Below are 22,211 nucleotides of genomic sequence, written 5' to 3'. Positions count from 1 at the left end.
CAACACCCATTAAAATGATTAGAAATTGAGCTTAAGATGTTTGTGGGGGACTCCCACTCATTTCCTTGGTGGTTTGTGCAAGGAGGAAATGTAATACCTAATGGAATTTTTGTTTCCCTTGCACCATAAATTTGTTGCCATTGTTGTGACCATTGCTTTGGCTCCGAATGTACACAGCTCTAATCTCACAAGATCACAGGACATTTGCTTTTTCAGTCTAGGCATTAATTTAAGTCAGTGGTTTCAACCAGTGTGCTGGGGTGCCTTGAATGACGATCGGGGGTGCCATGGGCAACACTGGCCACTGTCCCTCTTTCTTTCCTTCCCTCCTCTGATGCCTTCTCGCATCTCTGCCTCCCAAAGGCTTGCACAGCTGTTTATTGCAGCAGCCCTGGCTACAAGCTCCCCGGGCGAATGGTGCCTCTGGCAGGCAACTGTCTTTGGGGCGGGGGCGCAGCTCAGAGACCAGGGTTGGCAGCTGTGGCTGCACAGAGGACTCCCAAGGAGAGAGAAGTTGAGAGGAGACTGAGGGAACACTCCACAAGGAAGGGTGTTTGAAAAAAGGTGAGAGGCTGCCAGCGCTGCAGGCAAAAGGGGTGACATAACTGGGTTCCAGGGCTCCACAGGGCTACCACAGAAATAATATAGTTGGTTAAGGGAGCTATAGACTCAAGAAGGTTGAAAACCTCTGATTTAAGCTAAGTGCTCTTTCTTTGTCTAGTAAGAAAGCTATGTATGTATTTACTGAAATTCACATCTGCCATCCACGATCAGAGGCAGCTCTGGCTCAGATTCCAAAGTTATTTGATTGAAGTGTTCAGAAAGAGGCAAGAGTTGCAAGGGGTGGGGGAGCACTTTCCACAACGCGAGATTAAAAGGATACTTGGTGAAAAGAATGTCTCTAAATGTAAAGAAACGAAAGGGAAATACTTCCTCCGCTGTGTTTATTTGACCTGTAGAATTAATTGCCATCAGGAAATCTTCAAAGAAATAATTTAGCAAGCTGTTATTTCATATATCACAGCAGTGCTGTGGCCGCTAATAACATTTGTAATCCAAGATAAGGGTAGTACGGAAACAAAAACTAATTTATCTAGCTTTTAATAACATGGTTGGTTTTGGAATGGGTCCTTCCTCTCTGCTGTGAAGTGAGTGCATTCCAGGGCTATTCACCTGACTCGAAAGCAAATGAACATGGGTCACTGGGAGGGATATTGTTAGATGGCTCCAGCCAATGGCGTTATGATGCAGTTACAGTAAATGAATTCTGGACCAATTAATTATTAAGATACAGCATTTAGATATAGCAATGCTTCTACTATCAATAAACCTAGGAAATAGAAAGTGGGTCTGACTGCTGTAATTTTTCTTTAAGAAATGCACATTCCTTTGGTGGAATGTGTAGATTCTTCAGTTTCCAAAGCCAACTAGACTGCCCAATTTTTCTTCTGCCTTAATCAGTCAGGGATTCAGATGATTACTTATTACTGAGATTATGCGTTCTCCCCATCTCTTCTGCAGCTTTGGCTTTATCAGTGCCTTGCCAATAAACCACCTCAGTAGGAGCACCATATTTGTACTGGTGTTTGTTACTGTGGGTGGCAACTGGTGTCCCCCCCCCCCCATTGCATAGTCAGATTTTTTTCTGCCCTGTCCTGTTCCGTTCAAGGTGGTTCTCTCTCACCAGATCATCTCTACCCTTCTCTTATTCTCACTTAGCAGAAGCAGACGGGATGGCTTTACAACTGCATTTTAAACTATGCTAAGAGTCCCAGTCTACATTCACATGGTACCAGGAGTGTTGCATGACTACTTGTGCTGCTAATAGAGTAGAAATCATCACTGCTTTTCCATCAAGGCATTTGAGGGAAAGCTTGGCCAGGGTTCCTAAACTGACCCCACTATACACACACAAATGCACACAGCCCAGGAGCAAATGTTTGCCTCCCATTTCCCTTAGTCCCCCCGCCCCCTTGTTCTTTGCCTACATTCTTTGATCCAAGCGAAGGAGGGAAGACCGAACAGGCATAGGAGAGATGTGCTCAGGCCTTCCATTTTCCATATATCCATAATGATTTGGTTTTCTGAGAATATTATTACATAATCCTCTTGAAGAAGAGAACTTGTTTGGTTGTCAAGCTTTGTAATGCCACATGTCGGGCATGAAGTCCCTCCAGATGTTGTTGGATTCCAACTCCCATCAGCTCCATCCATCTTGGTCAGTGGGCAAGGATAATGGGGGTTGTAGTCCAGCAGCATCTGGAAAGCCACACTCTGCCATATGAAGATACCTCCACATGTGGGTGCTGTGTCCATGGTGGGCTGGATTGGGACCATAATATTTTGCGCCTGGAAAAATGTATATTTCCCAGATAAATGTATTCATAAACATTGTGGTTGTTCATCTGTTGGGCGTAGCTTATTTCTGAGAGGGGTTAGTGTCATTCCTCTTCTGTGCTCAGTTACATTCTGTTAGCTGCTCAATCTTGCCATGGCATACTGTAAACATTTTTTTCATAGGTAGTGCATATGAAAGTTGGCATTGATTTTCTGCATTCTTAACAGAGACTTGCATTTTATTGCTATTGCACCATTTAGCTCTTGGCTTTCCTTTAGATATTTTCTATTTCATAAATAGAACCTTCTTGGCTTGTGTGTTCAACCTGCCTTGGTGTAGCTCCATAAAATCCACTCTGCATGCTGCCGTTTGGTTTCTTCTTCCATAAAAAAACAAAAACCCAAGCATTGCACTCTTGACTATGGAAAAAGTAGATCAGGCTACAGCTATAACAACATTTCCAAGTTGTCAGAGCTGTTTAAACCAAGAGAGCTACCCCCAAAACTGTATGTCTTGCAAACCACTGCATGTTACATAATGTTCCTGCTGATACAGATTCTGCACTCCCCTTTGATTGGCTCCTTTGATTTCTCAAAAATAGCATTGGAAAAAAATGAAAATCGTTCTATATTTAATGTTGCCTCTATGTAATTTCCTGAGAAATAAGCTTTTCTAAGTGTTAATCCAACAACCCCATACTTGAGGTGCTTGGAATCATGCTGAGTTCTTCCTTTCCAAAGCGGCATCAACAGCAATAAAATTCTCTAGGGCAGATTATTGCTTCATGAACAAATATGCTACTGCCCAAACTATGCTGTCTTCTCTGCTTTTATTTTCACCTGAAATAAAGAGATGGTGTTACCTTCACCATAACAAACGATAGAAAGAAATGTTGGTGTTCTGGAAAAAATTGTTAATACAAGAGCCTGAAAGAGAAGCTACTGGCTCAAATACACTGCCCCCCCCAAAAAAACCCCTACCTTCGTCAGGGACAATTGTTTCTCCTATTTAATTTTTTTAAATGATTCCTCAGAATGCTCTTTAACATAAGATGTTCTCCTGGAACATTTCTTTAGACTCCTTTTTTAAAGGATTACCTCCCTTCTTGCTTCACTACCCATTTAGACCCACAGCCTAAATTTGAATGTCTGCCCATCTGAGTCTTTATTTTGGTAGGCCAGGGGACCTGCTCCACAGTAAAGCCAGAGATCAGGGGTAGGGAATCTTTTTCAGCCCAAGGGGCCACATTCCCCCATAGGCAACTTTTCAGGAGCCACATGCTACTGATGGGCAGGGGTCAGAAACAAAAGTGGGTGGCAGAACGATGGATATGGCTCTCCTGTAGTAGGCCCCATGGCTAGCTGCACCTCAGTGGGGAGAACCTTTCACAGACGTTGAAGTGCCACTGAAACTTACTTTTCCATGGGCCCCAGTGCTGTGCACTCAGTCATGTATAGGGTTGACCAGTTTGGCTGTGAAGTAGACACTGTGCTAAAATGTCCATAACAAGCATGCCAGAGCTGGAAGAGCTGCCAGACGGGAGTGCCTGTGTAACTTAATCCAATATTGTGCTAACTTCTGAGGTATTCCCGTCTTCACGCCAGTTTTATGTGAAACGTGAAATAGTTATGAAAAGTTACATATGAAACATCAAAAATGAATCACGTTGGGAGCATTTTTACACTGATGACTTTTAAACACTTCTCCACGCTACCAGGCCATAGTAGTCCTGACATTATGAACGTCTTGGTGGCATGATGAAGTAAATGATACTTCAAATAGCAGCCTGCAAATGGATATCAGTGGTCAAAGTACAAGATATTTTAGGCCATAGTTTCAAATAAAGGTTAGTCAAATTATGTAGGACTCTGTCATTAGCCGCCTGTTTCTCCCCTCTCTCCCCTACTGCTAATAGGAAATTCTGCTGTTTTGAGGAGTGTGGTAATGTATGTTTATATGCTGCCTTGCTTGTGCAGTAATATACATACTACAAGCCTTTTTTGAGTTTCTGCCTCACAGAAATGATTGCAGGACTGTGTGGCATACAACATGTGGCAGTGTGCACAAGCAAGCAAAACAAATGGCAAGAGTGAGGTAAAGAAAAAACGTCTTGTGCCATGTCCAGTTCTGGTGGCTTTTAAAGAAACCAGATGTTTGAATTGTTGGATCTTTGTGTCTGATGCCGTAGGAAATCTGCTTTTATTATTTCACTTGAAACAGAAAGTTAAAACTAAAAGCTGCAATTTCCAAACAAGTTGTGTCACTATATTTGTACAGATGTCTATAGAACTACGTTGGAGTAAGTGTTTTTAGCCCAAAGAGTATTAACATTAATTGGCTCAAGGTGTGGCTGTATTTCATAAATTTCTAAGTAAGCGTTTTCTCCGCTTCTAGATTGTGTTCTTAACTGGCTTTGGCTACGTTTATGTGGATATTGCTCATCAGTGTGGAACAATAATTGTCACTTTGGCGCCTGAAGGAAGACCAGGACAACAGATCAGTTTGAACAGGTATGCTAAAACTGCTTTAGAAGGTCATAAAAGAGAATTTTCCCGTGTTCAGTCCTTTAGGTGTGAAGTGACTTATTAAATCTAGCACAACTGTTTGTTTTGTCTAGTGTTGCTGCGTATGTGTTGCGTATGTTTAGACCACATGTTAACTTTTTGTATATCACAGTAAAACATGACAATCTTAACATCTGAGGTCATGTCACCCTAGGATAAACACGAAATGCCTGGTACAATAAACAAGGCTAAGAGAGGACACACAAGTTTAAAGTTTATTTGGCCAGATTGGCAGTCCTTACTTGCATAGAACTCCCATTGAGATCTGTGGGAGTTCTCACTCATGATGCAGGGCAGAAGAATGGTCCTAGGCAAACTAGGTAGTCGATCATCTTTATTACAGCTCCTTATGCCCCAAAGTTACAAAACCTTTGTTGCAAGCCACACTCAGCTTGAATTATAACATCACCTTTTTATAACAGTTGAAGTTCTTGGCTTCCAGAGGTGCATCACAGAAAGAGCAGGGTGCGTTTTTGTGGATTTTGCTTATATGCCCTATAATGGAAGTATTAATACCCATGAAATTAGTGATTCCCCGTGCTTAGTAGCCCACTTATTAGTTAAGTTTTGCCAAGAGTAGTTAACGCTATAAAGCAAGCAACCCATCATCAGTTTAAAATAGTTACAGTGATTTAATAAGGGAATATATTGCTTCCATAATGTGAAGTTAATGATCCATATTAGAAACGCTCTGTTTTGTCTGCTGCAAAAGAGCCAAAAACGTAACATGTGACAACGTGTGAGGATATTTTACGTTGTCTGCTTTAGCTTCATGCTACATTGCAAGTACGACCAAGAACTACTGTGCATAAAATGTTATAGTGAAGGTCAAATATATCTTTATGTTAAATGGGTGGGGAGGATGTAACTTGGCATAGACAAGCAATAATACCTCTTTGTATGCTTTGGCTGTAGGTATTTTGATCTCTAAATCTGGTTCCTATTTATAACATTTGCACATTGACGTACCCGATTATCATTTTTTCCCTTGGCTAATTTCATTTGAAATTGGAGGAAACTAGTTGCTGTTGTTTCTCCCCACCCCCCACAGAACTCAAGAGCAGAGCCTCCTTCTTAAAATGTTCATCTGCCAGCTGAGCCTCACTGTATATGATGACATCACAAGCCCAAAAACATCGTCTGAACTTTTGCGGTTCACAGTCGACCACATTTACCTTCATATGGTTCCAGTTGCCAGCTACCTTAGGCCTCTCTCTCATGAATTTCACGGAGAGGCCACCAGTGGCCTTCAGCAGTTTTATACTCTCCATATCTATTGTGGAGACCTGCAGCTGGACAATCAGCTTTACAGCAAATCCAATTTCCATTTTCCTGTCTTGCTGTGCCAGGGAGAGAAAAACGAAACCACACAGTGGACCAAAGTGCACAACCTCATGGTATCCAACAAAGATCTGGAAGAATATAATGAAAATTCCTTCATCAAACTCTGCCTCACTCTGTCGGAAGAGCAGAATTTGCTGTTTCATGTGAATGACCTCAGCTTTGAAATGAAACCAGCCAGGTTATATGTAGAAGACACATTTGTTTATTACATCAAAACTTTATTTGAGACCTACCTGCCAGACAGCAAAGGCATTTGCCATTCTGCAGAAGCCTCGGCTATTAGCCGGATACTTCCTGAACCAGTAAGGCAGCATGCAAATGCTTTAGCCAATCCAGTGAAATTAAGGAAGTTAGCAATCCAGCCAGTGAGCCTCTTGGTCAGCGTCCATGCTTCCCTGAAGCTCTATATTGCTTCAGATCACACTCCTCTCTCCTTCTCTGTGTTTGAACGAGGACCCATTTTTACAACTGCCAGGCAGCTCATTCATGCGTTGGCCATGCATTATGCTGCAGGAGCATTATTCAGAGCAGGTATGTTTGTTCCATAACATATTTGTACCTTTTTGACATAGCCCAATGTTTGCAACATGTGACTAAGTGTGTGAAAGCAGACAATTCAGGGTACACTTGATTACACACTGATGATGATCAACAAGCTTAAATCCACATAACTATGATCAGGCTCCCTGTTGGTTTTTGTTGGGGAAATCAAAGATGACCAAGGCTTGGACATCACATTGAGTAAAATGATAGATCTAAAAATGCTATGAATGCGAAATAGTAGAGATCAACATTCTTTTGCAGGCTATTTTCAAAGCCCGTGAGAAATATGGGAATAGTATTCTGATTTTCTTTCTTTTGTCCTAGCCAGCCTGCACAACTCAGAATTCATAGCAACTAATTCCTAACATGAACCCAACAAAAGGAATTTCTTTCATGAAATTATTCAATCTGTCTCGATACATTTGAGGCAAATTATGCCATTGAACACTGTTTTCTTGTTCAATCTCCTTTTGGCTGCCGTTTATGATTAGCAATCTGTCTTTCTTCACAGAATCCTCATGCTAGACTGGCACACAGATGTTTATTGTCCTTTGATCTGAAGAGTGTGTTTGTTTTACTGATTCTTTCCCATACAAGATCAATAGTGAGCAAACAGTCTATTAGATTAATGGATACCTTGTCTCACTTCCATACATGTGCATTCATAAAGTGACTCCATCTCTGCTGTACCTTTGCTATATAGGAACATGTACGTTGCAGTGGAAAAGGAGACTAGCCTTTGATCACCCACAGCCAATGCACAATTGCTTTTGCTGAAACATGATCATTATCTTTCTCCATGCCAATTGCTGTTGGGCCCTGTACCATTCAACAGTCTGTGAACCTCTTTTATTGTGTGTTATGTGCAATTAAGAAAGTCCTGCTTATTCAACAGTCACATGCACATTACAACACCATAGCCGGATAGGCTACTTGTAGGAACTTGGAGTGCTCTTTGATCATACCTGATTCTCTTATAGTGCAAGCCCATGCAGGAGCACATTCATCTACATCAGGGTTTCCTAAACTTGGGTCTCCAGCTGTTTTTGGACTACAGTTCCCATCATCCTTGACCAGCAGTCCTGCTAGCTAGGGATGATGGGAGTTGTAGTCCAAAAACAGCTGGAGACCCAAGTTTAGGAAACCCTGGTCTACATGGACTGGCACACAAGTGACATGCTATGCATAAAGAAGATTCTGGCTTGAGTTCCTGGCATCTCCCAGAGCTCTAAGAAAGACCTATGCCTGAGACCATGGAAAGCTACTATCAGAGTTGAAAATACTGGGCTACAATAGCATATAGGACGAATAGACTGACTTGGTATAAAGCAGTGCTATATGTTCATTTGTCATTCATTCATTTATTTATTTAAGTTGTATAATCAATAATGATAGCTTTCCTCATGACAGTCCCATCACTTGGTTGTACAAATTGGATACAGGGTCAATTCAAACAGTCTAACAGATCAGACTTCTTAGGATAACAGTGAAGTGGTATCCAATCTGAAAGGTGAGCTTCAGAATCCCTTACGGCAGGGATGATTCACCTGTGACCCTCCATCATCCCTGATCATAGGCCATACTGGCTGGGGCTAATGAGAGCTGGAGTCTCATACCAACCAGAGGGCCACAGGTAAACTACACCTGCCTTACAATGTGACAGGGGATGTTAGGGCACAAAGCTTGCTGTAAATGTGATTTGTATATTGCACTCAAGTATCTTCTGCAACATTTGCATCCTGGTGTGCATATGCAGCTATTTGGGACGGTGCCTGATGAGACACTGCCATTTGGCTGAGTCCCAAGAGCGAAGAAAACTCTTCAAGTGGTTTTTGTAGTTTCACATATTTGCAGCAGGATCAGATAAACCCCAAAGGCACAAGTCTTGCTATATATGCACATGTTGGCAGAAGCAGCAGCAAGTCCCTATGGAATGTACCCACACATATTTTTTTAATGTAAATCCTAGTATTTAATAGACAGGTTTGTGATGATGATGATGATGATGATAATTTGAATTGATACACCGCCCTATACCTTGAGCCCTTACTAGCGTTTGGTTGCATTCATTTGTATCTTTCCTCCACTTGTCTCCCAGCTTGTTTCCTCGCCCTAAGCTCTGGAGTATACAAACTTGAGCTATGCTACTCAAACCACTGAAACCAAACTCCATAAGCATTGACCGTTTTTCTAAAGAGGACTATCTCTTGGACTCCTCCATTCTAGGGCTCTGAACAAACTGCACATCACAGAGGAACTGATTTTGCCCTCAAACAGGCGCCAGCTTAGGCCTTAGGGTGCCAGGACGAAGGAGAGGAGCAGGTTTTTGGGGGGAGGGGGTGTTTGGTAGCCTGTTTGCGAATTAGCTATTCAGACTCACTGTAGAGTCAGTGAAAAGGCATAGCTCTTAGTATATGAGACTCTGAAAAAGGAGAAGTCAAAAGGAGACTTTTAAGTTTCAGTATATGCAGAATCAAAGTTTCTGCTATTGAGGGGTCTGATTCATGTAAGTGCATGCTTAACAATGTATTTATTAGTTTGCAAAATTTAATTCGGAGAACAATTCCTTGTGATGAACATCATCAATAGAAGTAGTTTTGCCCACCTGCTTACGAATCAGGCAGCGTACCAAGTTACTCCTGGATTTTCCACATAACCTTGTTTGACTCATTAATTAATAGATATAAATTCCTCTCACATTGTGGTTTGTTACAGAAGTACGTTACTGAGTCATACCATTGACCAAAAAGTACAGATGTGGGAAGGGGAATTGTCTGTCTGCTATAATTGGCAGCTCAGTTGATCATTAGCTGCATGATTAAATGTCTTTGTTTTACTTGTACAGCCAATGCACAACCAAACCTGCAGGCAGAGACCACTCCTGTAGTTTTCTGAGGTCACAGGCTCTCTCCAGGTTGCCTCATGGGGCTATGGTGTTGGGTGCTGCAAACATCCAACAGTTGTGTGACCTTACAATCCCTTTTGACAGTTCTTTTCTGGCTTCCAAGTCAGCATAGCAGCACAGCTTGTAGCAAACAAAGGACAATGCGCTTGGACATCAGGCTACCTGCCAGCAACTGCAATTTTATGGAGGAAACTAAATCCTAGGAATCCTCCATACTCATCCCCTTGTGGGGAACTCATAAGGGATCCTCCTTCTGAGTAACATAATCAGCATGCAAATGTCATTGATGTTTACACAACTGCACTGAGCAAAAAGCCATTTATCTGGCTATAACTAGACTCTGCAAGAAAGTGATCAGCACAGAGCTGTTGGGGTGGATTAAAATAATTCCTTGCGCACTTGTCAAAAATCTGCATCCCCTTTCCCAACACCCCATCAAGCAGTTTGACCTTCACACTCCCCCAAGGCTGTACACTGCATCACTGTAAACTAGCTGTCATGATTCTTTCACTGTGAGGACGTGAAATAACAAAGTTGCTTTACAAGATGTAAAGCCTTCTAAGCAAAATAAGCCTCTGCTCCTATTACTTCGAGCTATTTGAATGCAGCATCCATCTCTCCACACGCAGTTTTAGCAGAAATACGGGAGGCTCATGGAAGGAAGTCATTTTAAAGCTATTTGTGTTTTTGCCAAAGGGATTTCTTTGATTTAGAAAGCATGAAAGATTGCCATTGCTGAATCCGTAGTGGATGAGCTATTTCCCGTGTTTTTCTCAAAGGAAGTTCGTGATGTGATAAATTTTTGTGTAAAAGTGGGGTGGAGGGAGGGAGAGTAGAGGGGGTTCCCCTCCCTTCCTTTTTGGTTAAACTGCTTTTTCTGTAGTTTTTGTGAGCATCAACTCCCCCCCCCCCCTTTCTCTCTCTCCTTTCTCCTTATGTAGGATGGGTTGTTGGATCTCTGGAGATTCTTGGCAGCCCAGCAAGCTTGGTAAGAAGCATAGGGAATGGAATCGCCGATTTCTTCAGGCTCCCATACGAAGGGCTGACCCGTGGTCCTGGAGCCTTTGTTAGCGGAGTATCCAGAGGAACAACATCGTTTGTAAAACACATTTCCAAAGGTAGATACCCTGCTGCATTTTTTCTAAGGGTTTTCAAAGATAGTGCTGAAGCTCTCAGATTCGCCATCCTCATCTTAGTTCTAGCTTGTTGGGTTTCAGCAAAATGCTGGGAGGGTAAGAAACCTCACCAGCCCTCTGTGTTTTTAAAGCAAGCCGTTCCCTTTAACATTATCCTAGAAACACTCGCGGTTTAAGCTTTCCCGCATGGCCACTTTGTCATGCAGCAACTGAACGGAGATGTTAAAGAAGTTCAGTACTTTTGCTGCACCTTGGAAATCCTACACCACATTGCCTCATCATACGTAGCCTTTTAAAGAAGGAAAGTAGGCACCATCGCGAAGTATTTCTGAACATGTTTTTGGAGAAAGCGTACATCTGGATTTTCCTGGGCTTCGACACAGACATAGTGCCATCTTGTGGCTTCAAAACCCAGCTGCAAAATGCAGAGGATTCAAAGCAAGAACTGTTGCTCTTCCAGCATTGCAGAGCAATATAAAAGGTCCCTATGTGGACTCATTTCTGTATCTGTGTGGCATTAGATTAGCTGAACAATTATTGCTGGAAGGCTTGGCGGGTTACAGTTATGCCAGGCCTCATAAGAAGGAAGACTGAAGCGCTGTGGTAAAACCTGCACTGTACACCAATAAAATGCATTATTGATCCTTAACATAACAGAACTACTGCATAGATTTTGTGCCTTGATTGAATGGACAAAATGCCATGGTTTCAGCAATTTGTTGATTTGACTTCCTAATCTGTTTGCACTTAGGTACACTGACATCAATTACGAACCTGGCAACAAGCCTTGCTCGGAATATGGATCGGCTGTCCCTGGATGAGGAGCATTACAACCGGCAAGAAGAATGGAGAAGGCAACTCCCTGAGAATCTGGGAGAAGGACTGAGACAAGGCCTCTCTCGGTTAGGCATCAGCCTTCTAGGTAACAGTTGTATGATTTCCTGATCACTATACCCAGTCTTGGGGAGGATGGGCTCCAAAAATAGTTACAAAAAATATTTTCTTATTTTTAGGATGTTCATTTGGGGATAGTGTCCCCCCCTCCCCCGATTCTTGTGGGTTGAAAGACAAGAGTGAGACAGGCTTTCACAGTATATTTGGTCTCATGGGGCAATAGGTGCATAGCTGTTGGAGCTGTTGGAGGCAAGGGTGGGAAGAGAGCAGACTGCACTGAGCAAAGCACACGTCCTCAGCTGCAGTTAGCTTTGCTGCTTTTTTCCCCTTAGCAGAAACTGACTGGTATGTTCTTAGGTTTTGTTCTCCACATTCAAGCAGACCAAAGACTGTTGAAATGAATGCTTATGTCAGATCCAGCCAACTGCCAAGTGAAGGGCATGGGGTCTAGGGAAGAATCCAGTCAATGCTGACAAGGCAAAGGCAGAAGGTCCATCTGTTATGGGGTAACAGCAAGCTGAGTTCTCAAACTGTGGGGTAGCTGCTGCTGGTGGTTGTGATGTCCCAATGAAAGTTATAATTCTGAAGAAGATGGAGCCTTCCTCTTTCTAATCAGGGGGTAGGTAGATAGATTGTCTTCAGCAGAAAGCTCTCCTCAAACAGAAAGGAAGCTCAAGGATATGAGCTGCTTTGTTTATTTGTGCACAGCTTTACTTACAGGAGGAGACCGGGGTTCCTTGTTCCGGTCCTCTTGTTATGCCAGTGTTGAGTTAGTGTTTCACATAAAGCCTGTAATCAGTTGCATATGAAAATTGTCTTTACCTGTGGAACAGGTAGTTAGAGGCTGAGCATCGCAGGGTAGAGTAAATTCAGAAGGAGGAGGCAATTTCATGAGAAACAGTGGTTCAGATCAAGTCTGACCTGGAACCTTCTGTGGAAGTGAGGTTTTGCAACATGGCCTGCCTTTGCTTATCAGTGTTGCAAATTCAGATCGGTATGTTGTAGCTCCCTGCCTGTGGTTAGCCTGTGTATACAGCATGGGGATAAATCCCTGGCCATATATATCCTGATGAGGAACTGCTGCAGTCTCGAGTTCCCGACTGAACAGGTTATCCTGCTCTTTAATCCAGCATTAAATATTAGATTCAGTGTTCTGTTCCCTTGCAGCTAGACAGGTTACAAAACATTTTCTGATGACCCTGTTAGATGAGAAGGGAGTTTAATGCACATTTAAAAAACAAGCAAAAGCCAGCTGCATTTAAAATAGTGGCTGCAAGGGGATACATTTTTATTGTTAATAGTAATTGTGGATATTTAGAAGTACAGTTATCCTTTAATTTAGATGTGGCAAAAGATGCAGGGCGGAATGAATGTCATCACGTAAACAATATAGATACAAAGACATGCTCATTCCAGTGTTTCCTTTTAATGAGCTACAGGAAAACCTTTCAGACTGGTTATTTCCTTTGCATCATAGATAACTTAGATGCTTGTTTTTGTTTGAAAAACACTTGAGTATAGTTCGAATGTCAAGCAAATGTTGACAAAAAATATTTCTGCAGCAGAAACAGTCACATCGCATCAACGTTGTATAATAATATTGAAACTCCAGCCAAAGGGCTTAGCTAGGGGAGAAGATCACCATGGGTGTTTTAAACTATTACTTACAAGTTTAAAAATTAACCACTTCATAGTAATTTGTGAAATGAAAGTAGGATTTAAAACTGAACTGTTTAGAAGCATGTGCATTGCAGAGGGTGCATGCATCCATTTCTTAAAAAGAACACAATTTATATTGCTCAGTAAAATGGTTTTGTGCATACTTGGGAGTATGTATCACCCTAAAAGATCAAAATGCTTAGAAATCAGCAGACTTAGAAAGTTAGAGGCTAACTTCAAAAAAAAAAACCACTTTTAAAATTTTCAGTTGCTATACAATTCAACCTAACAGCAGAACTTTACATAAGAAACTATCAGGCTGTCATAAACAACAGCAGCACCATCTCAAGCTCTCTTTGCTTCTTTCCAGTAATCTATACTACAATTTAGCTCCTTTCTGACATTGTCGTGCCATGTATTTCACTGTCCACACCAACAATATTTATTTACTTCTAGGCTACCTTTTAGGGAAAGCCCTCTAAGCAGCTTGCATGAAAACAATTGAAGAAATGAATAGCCTGCCCCAACCTGGTACCTTCTGGTGTTATTATAGCCAGGTCCCATGTTCCCTGGCCATTGGCTCTGCTGGGAATTGTAGTCCAGAATATTCAGAGGGCTCCAGGTTGGAGAAGATTACAGTATCATGTTTCAAGGCAAATGGGCAGCATCTGGACACAAAGTAGGTTTAAGTAGCTATTATATAGAGAGAGATTCAACACAGAGCTGCCAGCTTCAGTGGTAGATTCATATTTCTTTTAATGTATTGCCAAGGAATTGGTGAAATGTTGGAAATTAGGTTAGGGCTGCTGGAAATTATTTCATAGCATGACATAACAGGGGCTTTGAAAAATGCAGGATGATGCAACAAGACTTTTTAAAAATTCCCTCCTAACAGCGGGTGAGTGGCATTTCCTTCAGGTGCAAAATATCAGAGTCTATTAATAAAAATGTCCATGCAGCAGAAAGCAGGTTTCCTGAGAGTGGGGAATGCAGATATAAAAGAAGTATACCTACAGTAGTTAGGATCTAAAATACTGGAGAGCAGAATCTTCAACAAAGATCTCCACTAAAATGAACCGGAGCAATTGAAGATGTGTCACATTGTCCTGCTAAGTTGCCTGTTGTATACTCAGCTCACAACAGCGAAGAAATGTTGATCTAAAGGGTGTCAGTTTTAAAGAAGCATTGTTTTCTGTTTTAGCTATGAGAGGAAGCAGAAGCTGGAGTGTTCGTAATACACATCCAGAGTGTCCACCACTTAGTGGGGCTACTGGAATCTATACCACCATATAACTCTGCAAAAATGTTCCTCAGCAGTTCTTCTAATTTTTTGGAAGTTAGTAAAGTCCACATTGGGACGCGGGTGGCGCTGTGGGTAAAACCTCAGCGCCTAGGACTTGCCGATCGCATGGTCGGCGGTTCGAATCCCCGCGGCGGGGTGCGCTCCCGTTGTTCGGTCCCAGCGCCTGCCAACCTAGCAGTTCGAAAGCACCCCCGGGTGCAAGTAGATAAATAGGGACCGCTTACCGGCGGGAAGGTAAACGGCGTTCCGTGTGCTGCGCTGGCTCGCCAGATGCAGCTTGTCACGCTGGCCACGTGACCCGGAAGTGTCTGCAGACAGCGCTGGCTCCCGGCCTATAGAGTGAGATGAGCGCACAACCCTAGAGGCTGGCAAGACCGGCCCGTACAGGCAGGGGTACCTTTACCTTTACCTTTAAAGTTCACAGGCTGGTAGAAGTCATGGCATCAGCAAATTGCTCTTAGCTTAAGCATATATGAGATCTACTTAATTTATCTTTCTCTAAAGATTTCCACTCTTGACTTTGTCTGGTTGAGGAAGTGACAGTTGTTGTTGTTGTTGTTGTTGTTGTTTGTTGCTGCTGCTGCTATTGTTATTGTTATTTTTAACCCTACACCAACAGGTCTCAGGGTGGGTTACTAAAATTTAAGATTCAATATTAAAAACAATTAAAACACAGGTAGGTAGCCATGTTGGTCTGACACAGTTGAAATAATAAAAAAATAAAAAAAATTGTCCGGTAGCACCTTAGAGACCAACTAAATTTGTTCTGGTATAAGCTTTCGTGTGCATGCGCACTTCTTCAGTGCTTCTTAAAACTGCACATGAATGCTTATACCAGAACTGAGTTGGTCTATAAGGTGCTACTGGACATTTAAAAAAAATAAAATTATTTCAATTAAAACACAGTCACAGGGTGAGCCCTGAAAACACATCTCAGGTGTCAAAGGCCAGGATAAACTGGTACATCTTCAGCATTTGCCAAAAGCTTTATGGTGAAGGTGCCAGGCTTTGACAAGAGAGTTGCACAATTTAGGAGCTGCCACAAAGAATGCCCTCTCCTGGGCCACAACCACCCAAAACCTCTTAGGGCAGTGGAACTCACAAAAGAGCCCCTCTGCTGATCTTAATACCCAAGAGGGTCTTTAGGGTAGCAGGTGGTCTCCCAGATATTTGGGACCTAAATTGTTTAGGATTTTAAACACTAGTGTCAGCTCCTTAAATTTTGGCCCAGTTAGGGACTAGCAGCCAGTGCAGCTGTTTTCAAACAGGGGTTATACGAGTTCTAAAGGCAACATCAGCCAGTAATTTTGGCCAGTTGAGTTGAATTGGAACAGTAGAACCCCTGTTTTTCAAGCAGGTTAGACATTGTGCTGGAAATCTGAAGTTATTGCTGTTATATTTAAGCATACCAGACTGCTTCTTTTTCTTTGTTGCTGCCTTTACTCAAAATATGGACGACAAACTTTAGTTTATAAATTGGCTTAGACTGCAGTTGCCTGCACTGTTTTACTTACACAGAACAAGGAACTTAACCCGTCTCTCTGATTCTGTTTACAAATTCTTTATTGCTGAAATAATGCCCACTGTTCTTAGTCACAGAAGAAATTAACCACCCAAATAAATATATGCACGTGCATTGTAATGTGAACAAGCAAGTGCCCAGATTGTATCTTACAAGTGAGAGATTAGCAGGCACAGTTGTTCACGGGGCATCAAATTTCATAGTTTGCTGTGCAATCCAGCATGCTTGTATAGTTCTGTAAACAATTGGCCCATCAGCACACCAGGCCATTAGTGTCATTCTTGCAATCTCTGCTTTGTCTCTCGATAGGCTGATAGGTTGTGATATGTCATGGCTCTTCTAGCTTCCACTGGTTTATCTGATGTCATAAACAGGTTTTCCTAAGGGGTCTCAAAAAGTCCCAGTGCAGCTATAATTTGAATGCAAAGCACCCACAATGAGAAATATTCGGAAGCATTGCAGAACATAACCATATTGACTAGTAGCCATCAAGAGCCCTCTCCTCCATGAATTTGTCTAATCCTCTCTTAAAGCCATCGAAGCTAGTGGCCATCAGGAACAACAACATTTTAATGAGACTGGATTAACTGAAAAGCAAGATTCTTTCCTCAAAAAAATAGAAAGCAATGAGGGGCAAACTGCATGTTGCATGATGGCTGCATGTCGTGAAACACTGATGGCCCCTTCTGTTATCCCTTACACATTAGGGAACTTCACCCACCTTCACCATTCTGTGTTTTTGGGGGCAGCCAAAATCGCTGAACAGTAACATTTGATTTCATGTGCACATAGTGAACTGCAATTGACCAAGGTGCCCATTTTTGTTCTCCACATGGAACTAAATAGATGTCCCTTCCAGGGCAGCTGTTTGATCTCTCTGTTTGTACAAAGAGGCCTAAAGACTTTACGCAGTGATTTCCTCTGTTCTGAACAACCGTGGTCTTTTGCTCAGGCAGCCAAGCTTCAAATTGTTGTCACGTAACACCTTGTCACTTTGTTCAATCATTGTCCTTTTAGTGAGTTCCAAATAGCTTATCCATCAAAGTTACAACAACTAGAGACATCTCTGTGGTAAGTGGCTTGAGTAAACTCGAGATCAAAGAGAGATCCCACCTTACATACCTGTTTACATTTAAGAAGATTTAAACTGCAGTCTTCTGTTGATACTAAAAGCCGGAGGGGTCATTAAGGCACTTGTAAAAGTTTGACCCATGTACATTAAAGTAAAATATGGTTGTGTTCACAAAGATAGTAACAAAAAGTCCCAAAGCCTAATTCTACTAAGCTTGGTAATATATCAGAGGTTGCATTAGTTTATGAGCATTTCTGGCAATAGAAGGGGATATTAAAATGATATATGGAATGCAGGTCTTTTTTTCTTATGAAGTCCATCTTAGGCTTACGTGAAAATCTCATTTCCATAGCAGCTAAAAAACTCTGAATGTTAGCAGACATTTATTCCAATCTTATATATATATATATATATATATATATATATATATATATATATAAACAGTATCCTAAATCCTTTCCAGTCAACAAATGCACTTGGAAAGAAAACACCTAGAATAAATGCATTATGAAGCCACCAAGTGGCCTGGTTTGCACAAACCTCAGCTTAGTCAGAACATACTAGCTTCCAGGAGTTTCTTCTTAGTTATAGCTCATGGTTAGTTGGAAAGAGCTTAACCAGGAGTCCAGGTCTGGACAACATGCTCAGCCAAACCTTGGCTCAGCTCCACTCAGCGTAGCAGGGAGAAAGGGCTGGGAAGGAGCAAATTGTGTAAGCTCCTCTCTGGAAGCCCACACATTTATGCTCTGCCAGGGTTTGGCTTCGCATGAAGTATGAACCAGGCCAATGTAAATGTTTATATGAAAAAGAGAAACACAAGAAGGGACAAGCGGAGAACTGAATTCAGTGTATTCCTCAGGTTAATTGGTATTCCTTATTGCTATATTAGGCAGGTGATAACTCAGATTCTCAGTCCAATATACTCTGTTAATATTTATTCTTGTTCTAGGAGTTTATCCTTCTGTCATACTCTCGTTACAGGTGCGATTGCTGGTATTGTAGACCAGCCAATGCAGAACTTCCAAAAAACGTCAGAGGCCCAGGGTTCAGCTGGACTCAAGGCCAAAGGTGTTATCTCTGGTGTGGGGAAGGGAATCATGGGAGTTTTCGCTAAACCCATTGGGGGAGCAGCTGAGCTAGTGTCACAGACCGGCTATGGTAGGTTTCAATGAATCTGTGAAACTCTTTGTGTTCTTTATTAATTGCCAGTTTTTTTCTTCCATAATAGGTTTTTATTGGTATAATACACACACACAAAAAGATAAGAGATTACAACAAAGCCCCAAGTCCCCATGCCCCCAGTCATCATCCTTATACCCCCAGTGATATCTGGTTGGATAGCCGCATGATTGCCTTTTTGATCAGTGGAGGATAAATATATGTATAAAGTTTAATGTCCAGGGCGCTAATTGGAAACAGATCCTATGAACCATTCTAGCCAAGGAAGTTGACAACACTCTAAGTCACAAGGTCATCGTCAGTTTTCAATTTTTGTTTTAATTGTAGCATGTTGTGTTCCTGCAGATTTAAAATAGTATGTGTTTTCATAGAATCCTAGAGTTAGAGAAGACACAGAGTCATCTAATCCTATCCCCTACAATGCGGGAAAGGTGGCCATCCAACCTCTGGTTAAAAACCTCCAAGGAAGGAGAGTCCACTTCCTCTCTTGGGAGTCCATTCCACTGTCAAACAGCTCTAACTTTCAGAAAGTTCTTCCTGATGTTCAGTCAGAATCTGCTTTCTTGTCACTTGAAGCTAAGGGTTTGGGTCCTACATTCCAGATCAGGAGAAAACAAGTTTGCTCCATCCTCCATGTGTAACAGCCCTTGAGATATGCGAAGATGGCTATCGTATCTCCTCTCAGTCTCTTTACCAGACTAAACATACCCAAATCCCTCAACTATTCCTCATGGGATTGTTTCCAGACCCTGTATAATATTGGTTGCCCTCCTTTGCACATTCCTGCTTGTCAGTATCTTTCTTAAATTGTGGTGCCCAAAACTGGACACAGTATTCCAGGTGTGGTCTCACCAAGGCAGAATAGTATGGTATTATATGCTGTGAGCTAACAGGGGAGGACATGGGATGCGGGTGGCGCTGTGGGTTAAACCACAGAGCCTAGGACTTGCCAATTAGGTTGGCTTTTCGAATCCCCGCGATGTGGTGAGCTCCCGTTGCTCGGTCCCAGCTCCTGCCAACCTAGCAGTTCGAAAGCATGTCAAAGTGCAAGTAGATAAATAGGTACCGCTCCAGCGGGAAGGTAAACGGTGTTTCCGTGCGCTGCTCTGGTTCGCCAGAAGCAGCTTAGTCATGCTGGCCACATGCCCCGGAAGCTGTACACTGGCTCCCTCGGCCAATAAAGCGACATGAGCACCACAACCCCAGAGTCAGTCACGACTGGACCTAATAATGGTCAGGGGTCCCTTTACCTTTACCTTTTAACAGGGGAGGACAGCCCCTACACACACACACACACACACACACACACACACACACACACACACACATTTCTGGATAGCCCAGTTGGTTAGATCATGGTGCTAACCATGCCGAGGTTTCAGGTTCGATCCTTGTATGGAATAGCTGCATATTCCTACATTGCAGGGAGTTGGATTAGATGGTCCTCAGGGTCCTTCCAACTCTAAAATTCTATGATTCAAGATACATCTGGCTACATTGCTCAGACTCTGCCTGGCAATTCTTATGCTGGCACTGCATTGTGCAAACTTCCATTTACCAAACTGAGTGAGGATGCTTCCTGCTGTTTTTGATCAAGAGGACCAGTACTGGGGAGAGTGGAGAATAACTGCCAAAGATAATGTGAGTCCTGCTATAGCATGTTAACCACTTACTCCAGCACAACCCCACAGGTACAGTTGTTCCATTAATTGTTAAATCAAAAAAACTAAGGACTTGCAAATACTTTACTTTTTACTCATATAATGTGAAAGTCCCTTTTTCTTTAATGGGCTCAAGGTTTCCCTTCATAAAAGATGAATCACTGACCACTTACACTGGCAAAGCCCCACTGAAGCTTTTAGATTTCCATTAACTAAATCTGTGGACATCATTTTTCGCCCAAAAGGTTGCCGAAAGTCTGACCGCGAAGTCTCTCTGTTAGGCTCTCCAATGCTCTTTCAAACATTTTGAGGTAACAATCATGTCTGTGAAAGACCTAAAATGAAAGGCTCGTGGGCTCTGTTTATTTGCAAAAAAATAAATTTGTGTTTGTGTCCAGCAGTTATGCCTGTGGAATGGGACTTTCTGGTCCCAACCACCTCCCTCCTGTGACACCCCCCCCCCAAAGCATCTCCTGGAGGATGGGAGACCATCAGGAAAGGCTGGACTGTGACAAAGGGGGGGATTTGGATGCAACTATTGCCTCTGTGTATTTGTACTTGTCTTTAGACTGCTGGGCAATTAGAAGTCTGGTGTACAGCTTATTTTCCCATCATGACCATATAAGCTTGGGATAGCTTGTTTTTAATGAAAACTAAGCCTTTGTGGGATGGGCGGTGGCACAGAAAATAAAAATATAGGTTAGTTCAATTCTTTTGAAACCCACAAGGAAGCAGTACAAAGCTGGGAGATGCTGTGCGTAATAGGCTTCCCATGTATTATTTTTAAAATGTTAGCAAGTGGTAAACAACCCAAAATGTCTCTTTGAGCATCCCGTCTTGCGCCTGAGGCCTCTTGAGACTGCATCATCAGGGATTGGGGGGGGGGGGCACTGATGACACACAGACACCCCAGCAATTTGGGACCCAGGGGCTGAGGGGGCGGCCTGGCAGGTGTGGAGGGAGAGTCCTTTGGTGGGAGAATTTCATTGTTCTGTATGGGACAATGACAATAAAGATATTGTATTGTATTGTATTGTATTGTATTGTATTGTATTGTATTGTATTGTATTGTATTGTGAGATGCAAACAGTGGCTTGGATCCAGAGAGTTACTTTAAGGGAGGTCCACAAGGTTACAAGCACCCAGTAGGATTCATCCTTCCCTGCTTTTGCAGAGTGGCCACACACACACACACACACACACACACACGGTGGCTGCTGTCCAGAAAGCACAAATTCAGAGTTACCTTGGGTGCACAGAGCGAGTTCCTCCCCCCCCCCCGCCCTTTTTCTGGATGCTAGCCAGTGTCTGTAACATATTTTACTTTCTATATCCTTTGAACAATAGTGCTAGGAGAGGATACACAAGTGGCTTCAGATAATAATCGATGGTACTGCATGGCTGAGTACCCTCATCCCATCTAGACTGCAAACAGGATTGTGCCCAATAAAGAGAATTAGAGGACAGGAGACCACACAGAAGTCAACACATGTTCTTTCTTTCTCCACTGCAAATGACATTTTCATTCGCATAACACTGTAAAACCTCAATCAGCTAATTGTTACAACTGGAATGCATCTTTTAAGCATTTCCATAAGCAGTTAAATATTAAACTATACCACCCCCCTTGCCCAACATAACCAGTGCATTACTTAATCTGGGCATTAGTTATTAGTTTTATGAAATGGACTCTTGAGTTGCTTACACCCCAGTGCAAAAACGTCTGCTTTGCCATGGAGTTACTTGACTGGTCCAAGTCATTCCTGCTTCCCCTCCCCAAATGCTTACATCTTAGTGCTCAGTTCTTTGCTGCATCAGGCTTAGCCTAGCTTCGATCAGCCTTGTAAAACTTTTATTATATCTGTGAAGTTTTTACACCCCGCTAATTCTCCGTCTAATGACCATGCCTTCATTTATAAAAATTTACAAGCCATCAGAAACCGCACATGCCAGGTCACCCCTTAGCTCTGGCAGTTCTGCTCAGAACAAACAGGAAAAGAAGCTGCTCCGCAGAGCTCTACCTTGGCACAATGAAGCACTCCTCATATTTTGGATGCCCCAGGAGAACCCATAAACGTTTGGGATCCATGT

The 22,211-nt window shown here is 42.4% G+C and overlaps 1 protein-coding gene and 1 long non-coding RNA gene across 8 annotated transcripts in view; one reads left to right on the top strand and one right to left on the bottom strand.

Annotated features, from left to right (window-relative positions):
• The window catches only part of VPS13B (vacuolar protein sorting 13 homolog B), a 382,518-nt gene that overhangs the window by 356,348 nt on the left and 3,959 nt on the right, over nt 1-22,211 (top strand). For all 7 annotated transcript variants that reach the window (XM_083450859.1, XM_083450860.1, XM_083450858.1 and 4 more), the window contains exons 55-59: nt 4,733-4,848; nt 5,954-6,777; nt 10,636-10,812; nt 11,582-11,752; nt 18,262-18,438. In XM_083450859.1, the coding sequence (XP_083306985.1) occupies nt 4,733-4,848; nt 5,954-6,777; nt 10,636-10,812; nt 11,582-11,752; nt 18,262-18,438 (1,465 nt within the window). The remainder of the gene's footprint in view (nt 1-4,732; nt 4,849-5,953; nt 6,778-10,635; nt 10,813-11,581; nt 11,753-18,261; nt 18,439-22,211) is intronic.
• LOC310682547 lies at nt 18,490-20,931 on the bottom strand. The gene is made up of 2 exons (XR_014513978.1): nt 19,771-20,931; nt 18,490-19,738 (listed from the first exon to the last, which is right to left on the bottom strand). It is a non-coding gene; the product is annotated as an uncharacterized lncRNA (long non-coding RNA).

This window comes from Podarcis tiliguerta, assembly GCF_965153285.1.
Source record: "Podarcis tiliguerta genome assembly, chromosome: 7".
NCBI classification, from domain to species: Eukaryota; Metazoa; Chordata; class Lepidosauria; order Squamata; family Lacertidae; genus Podarcis; species Podarcis tiliguerta.
This window is presented reverse-complemented; position numbering and strand designations above follow the sequence as displayed.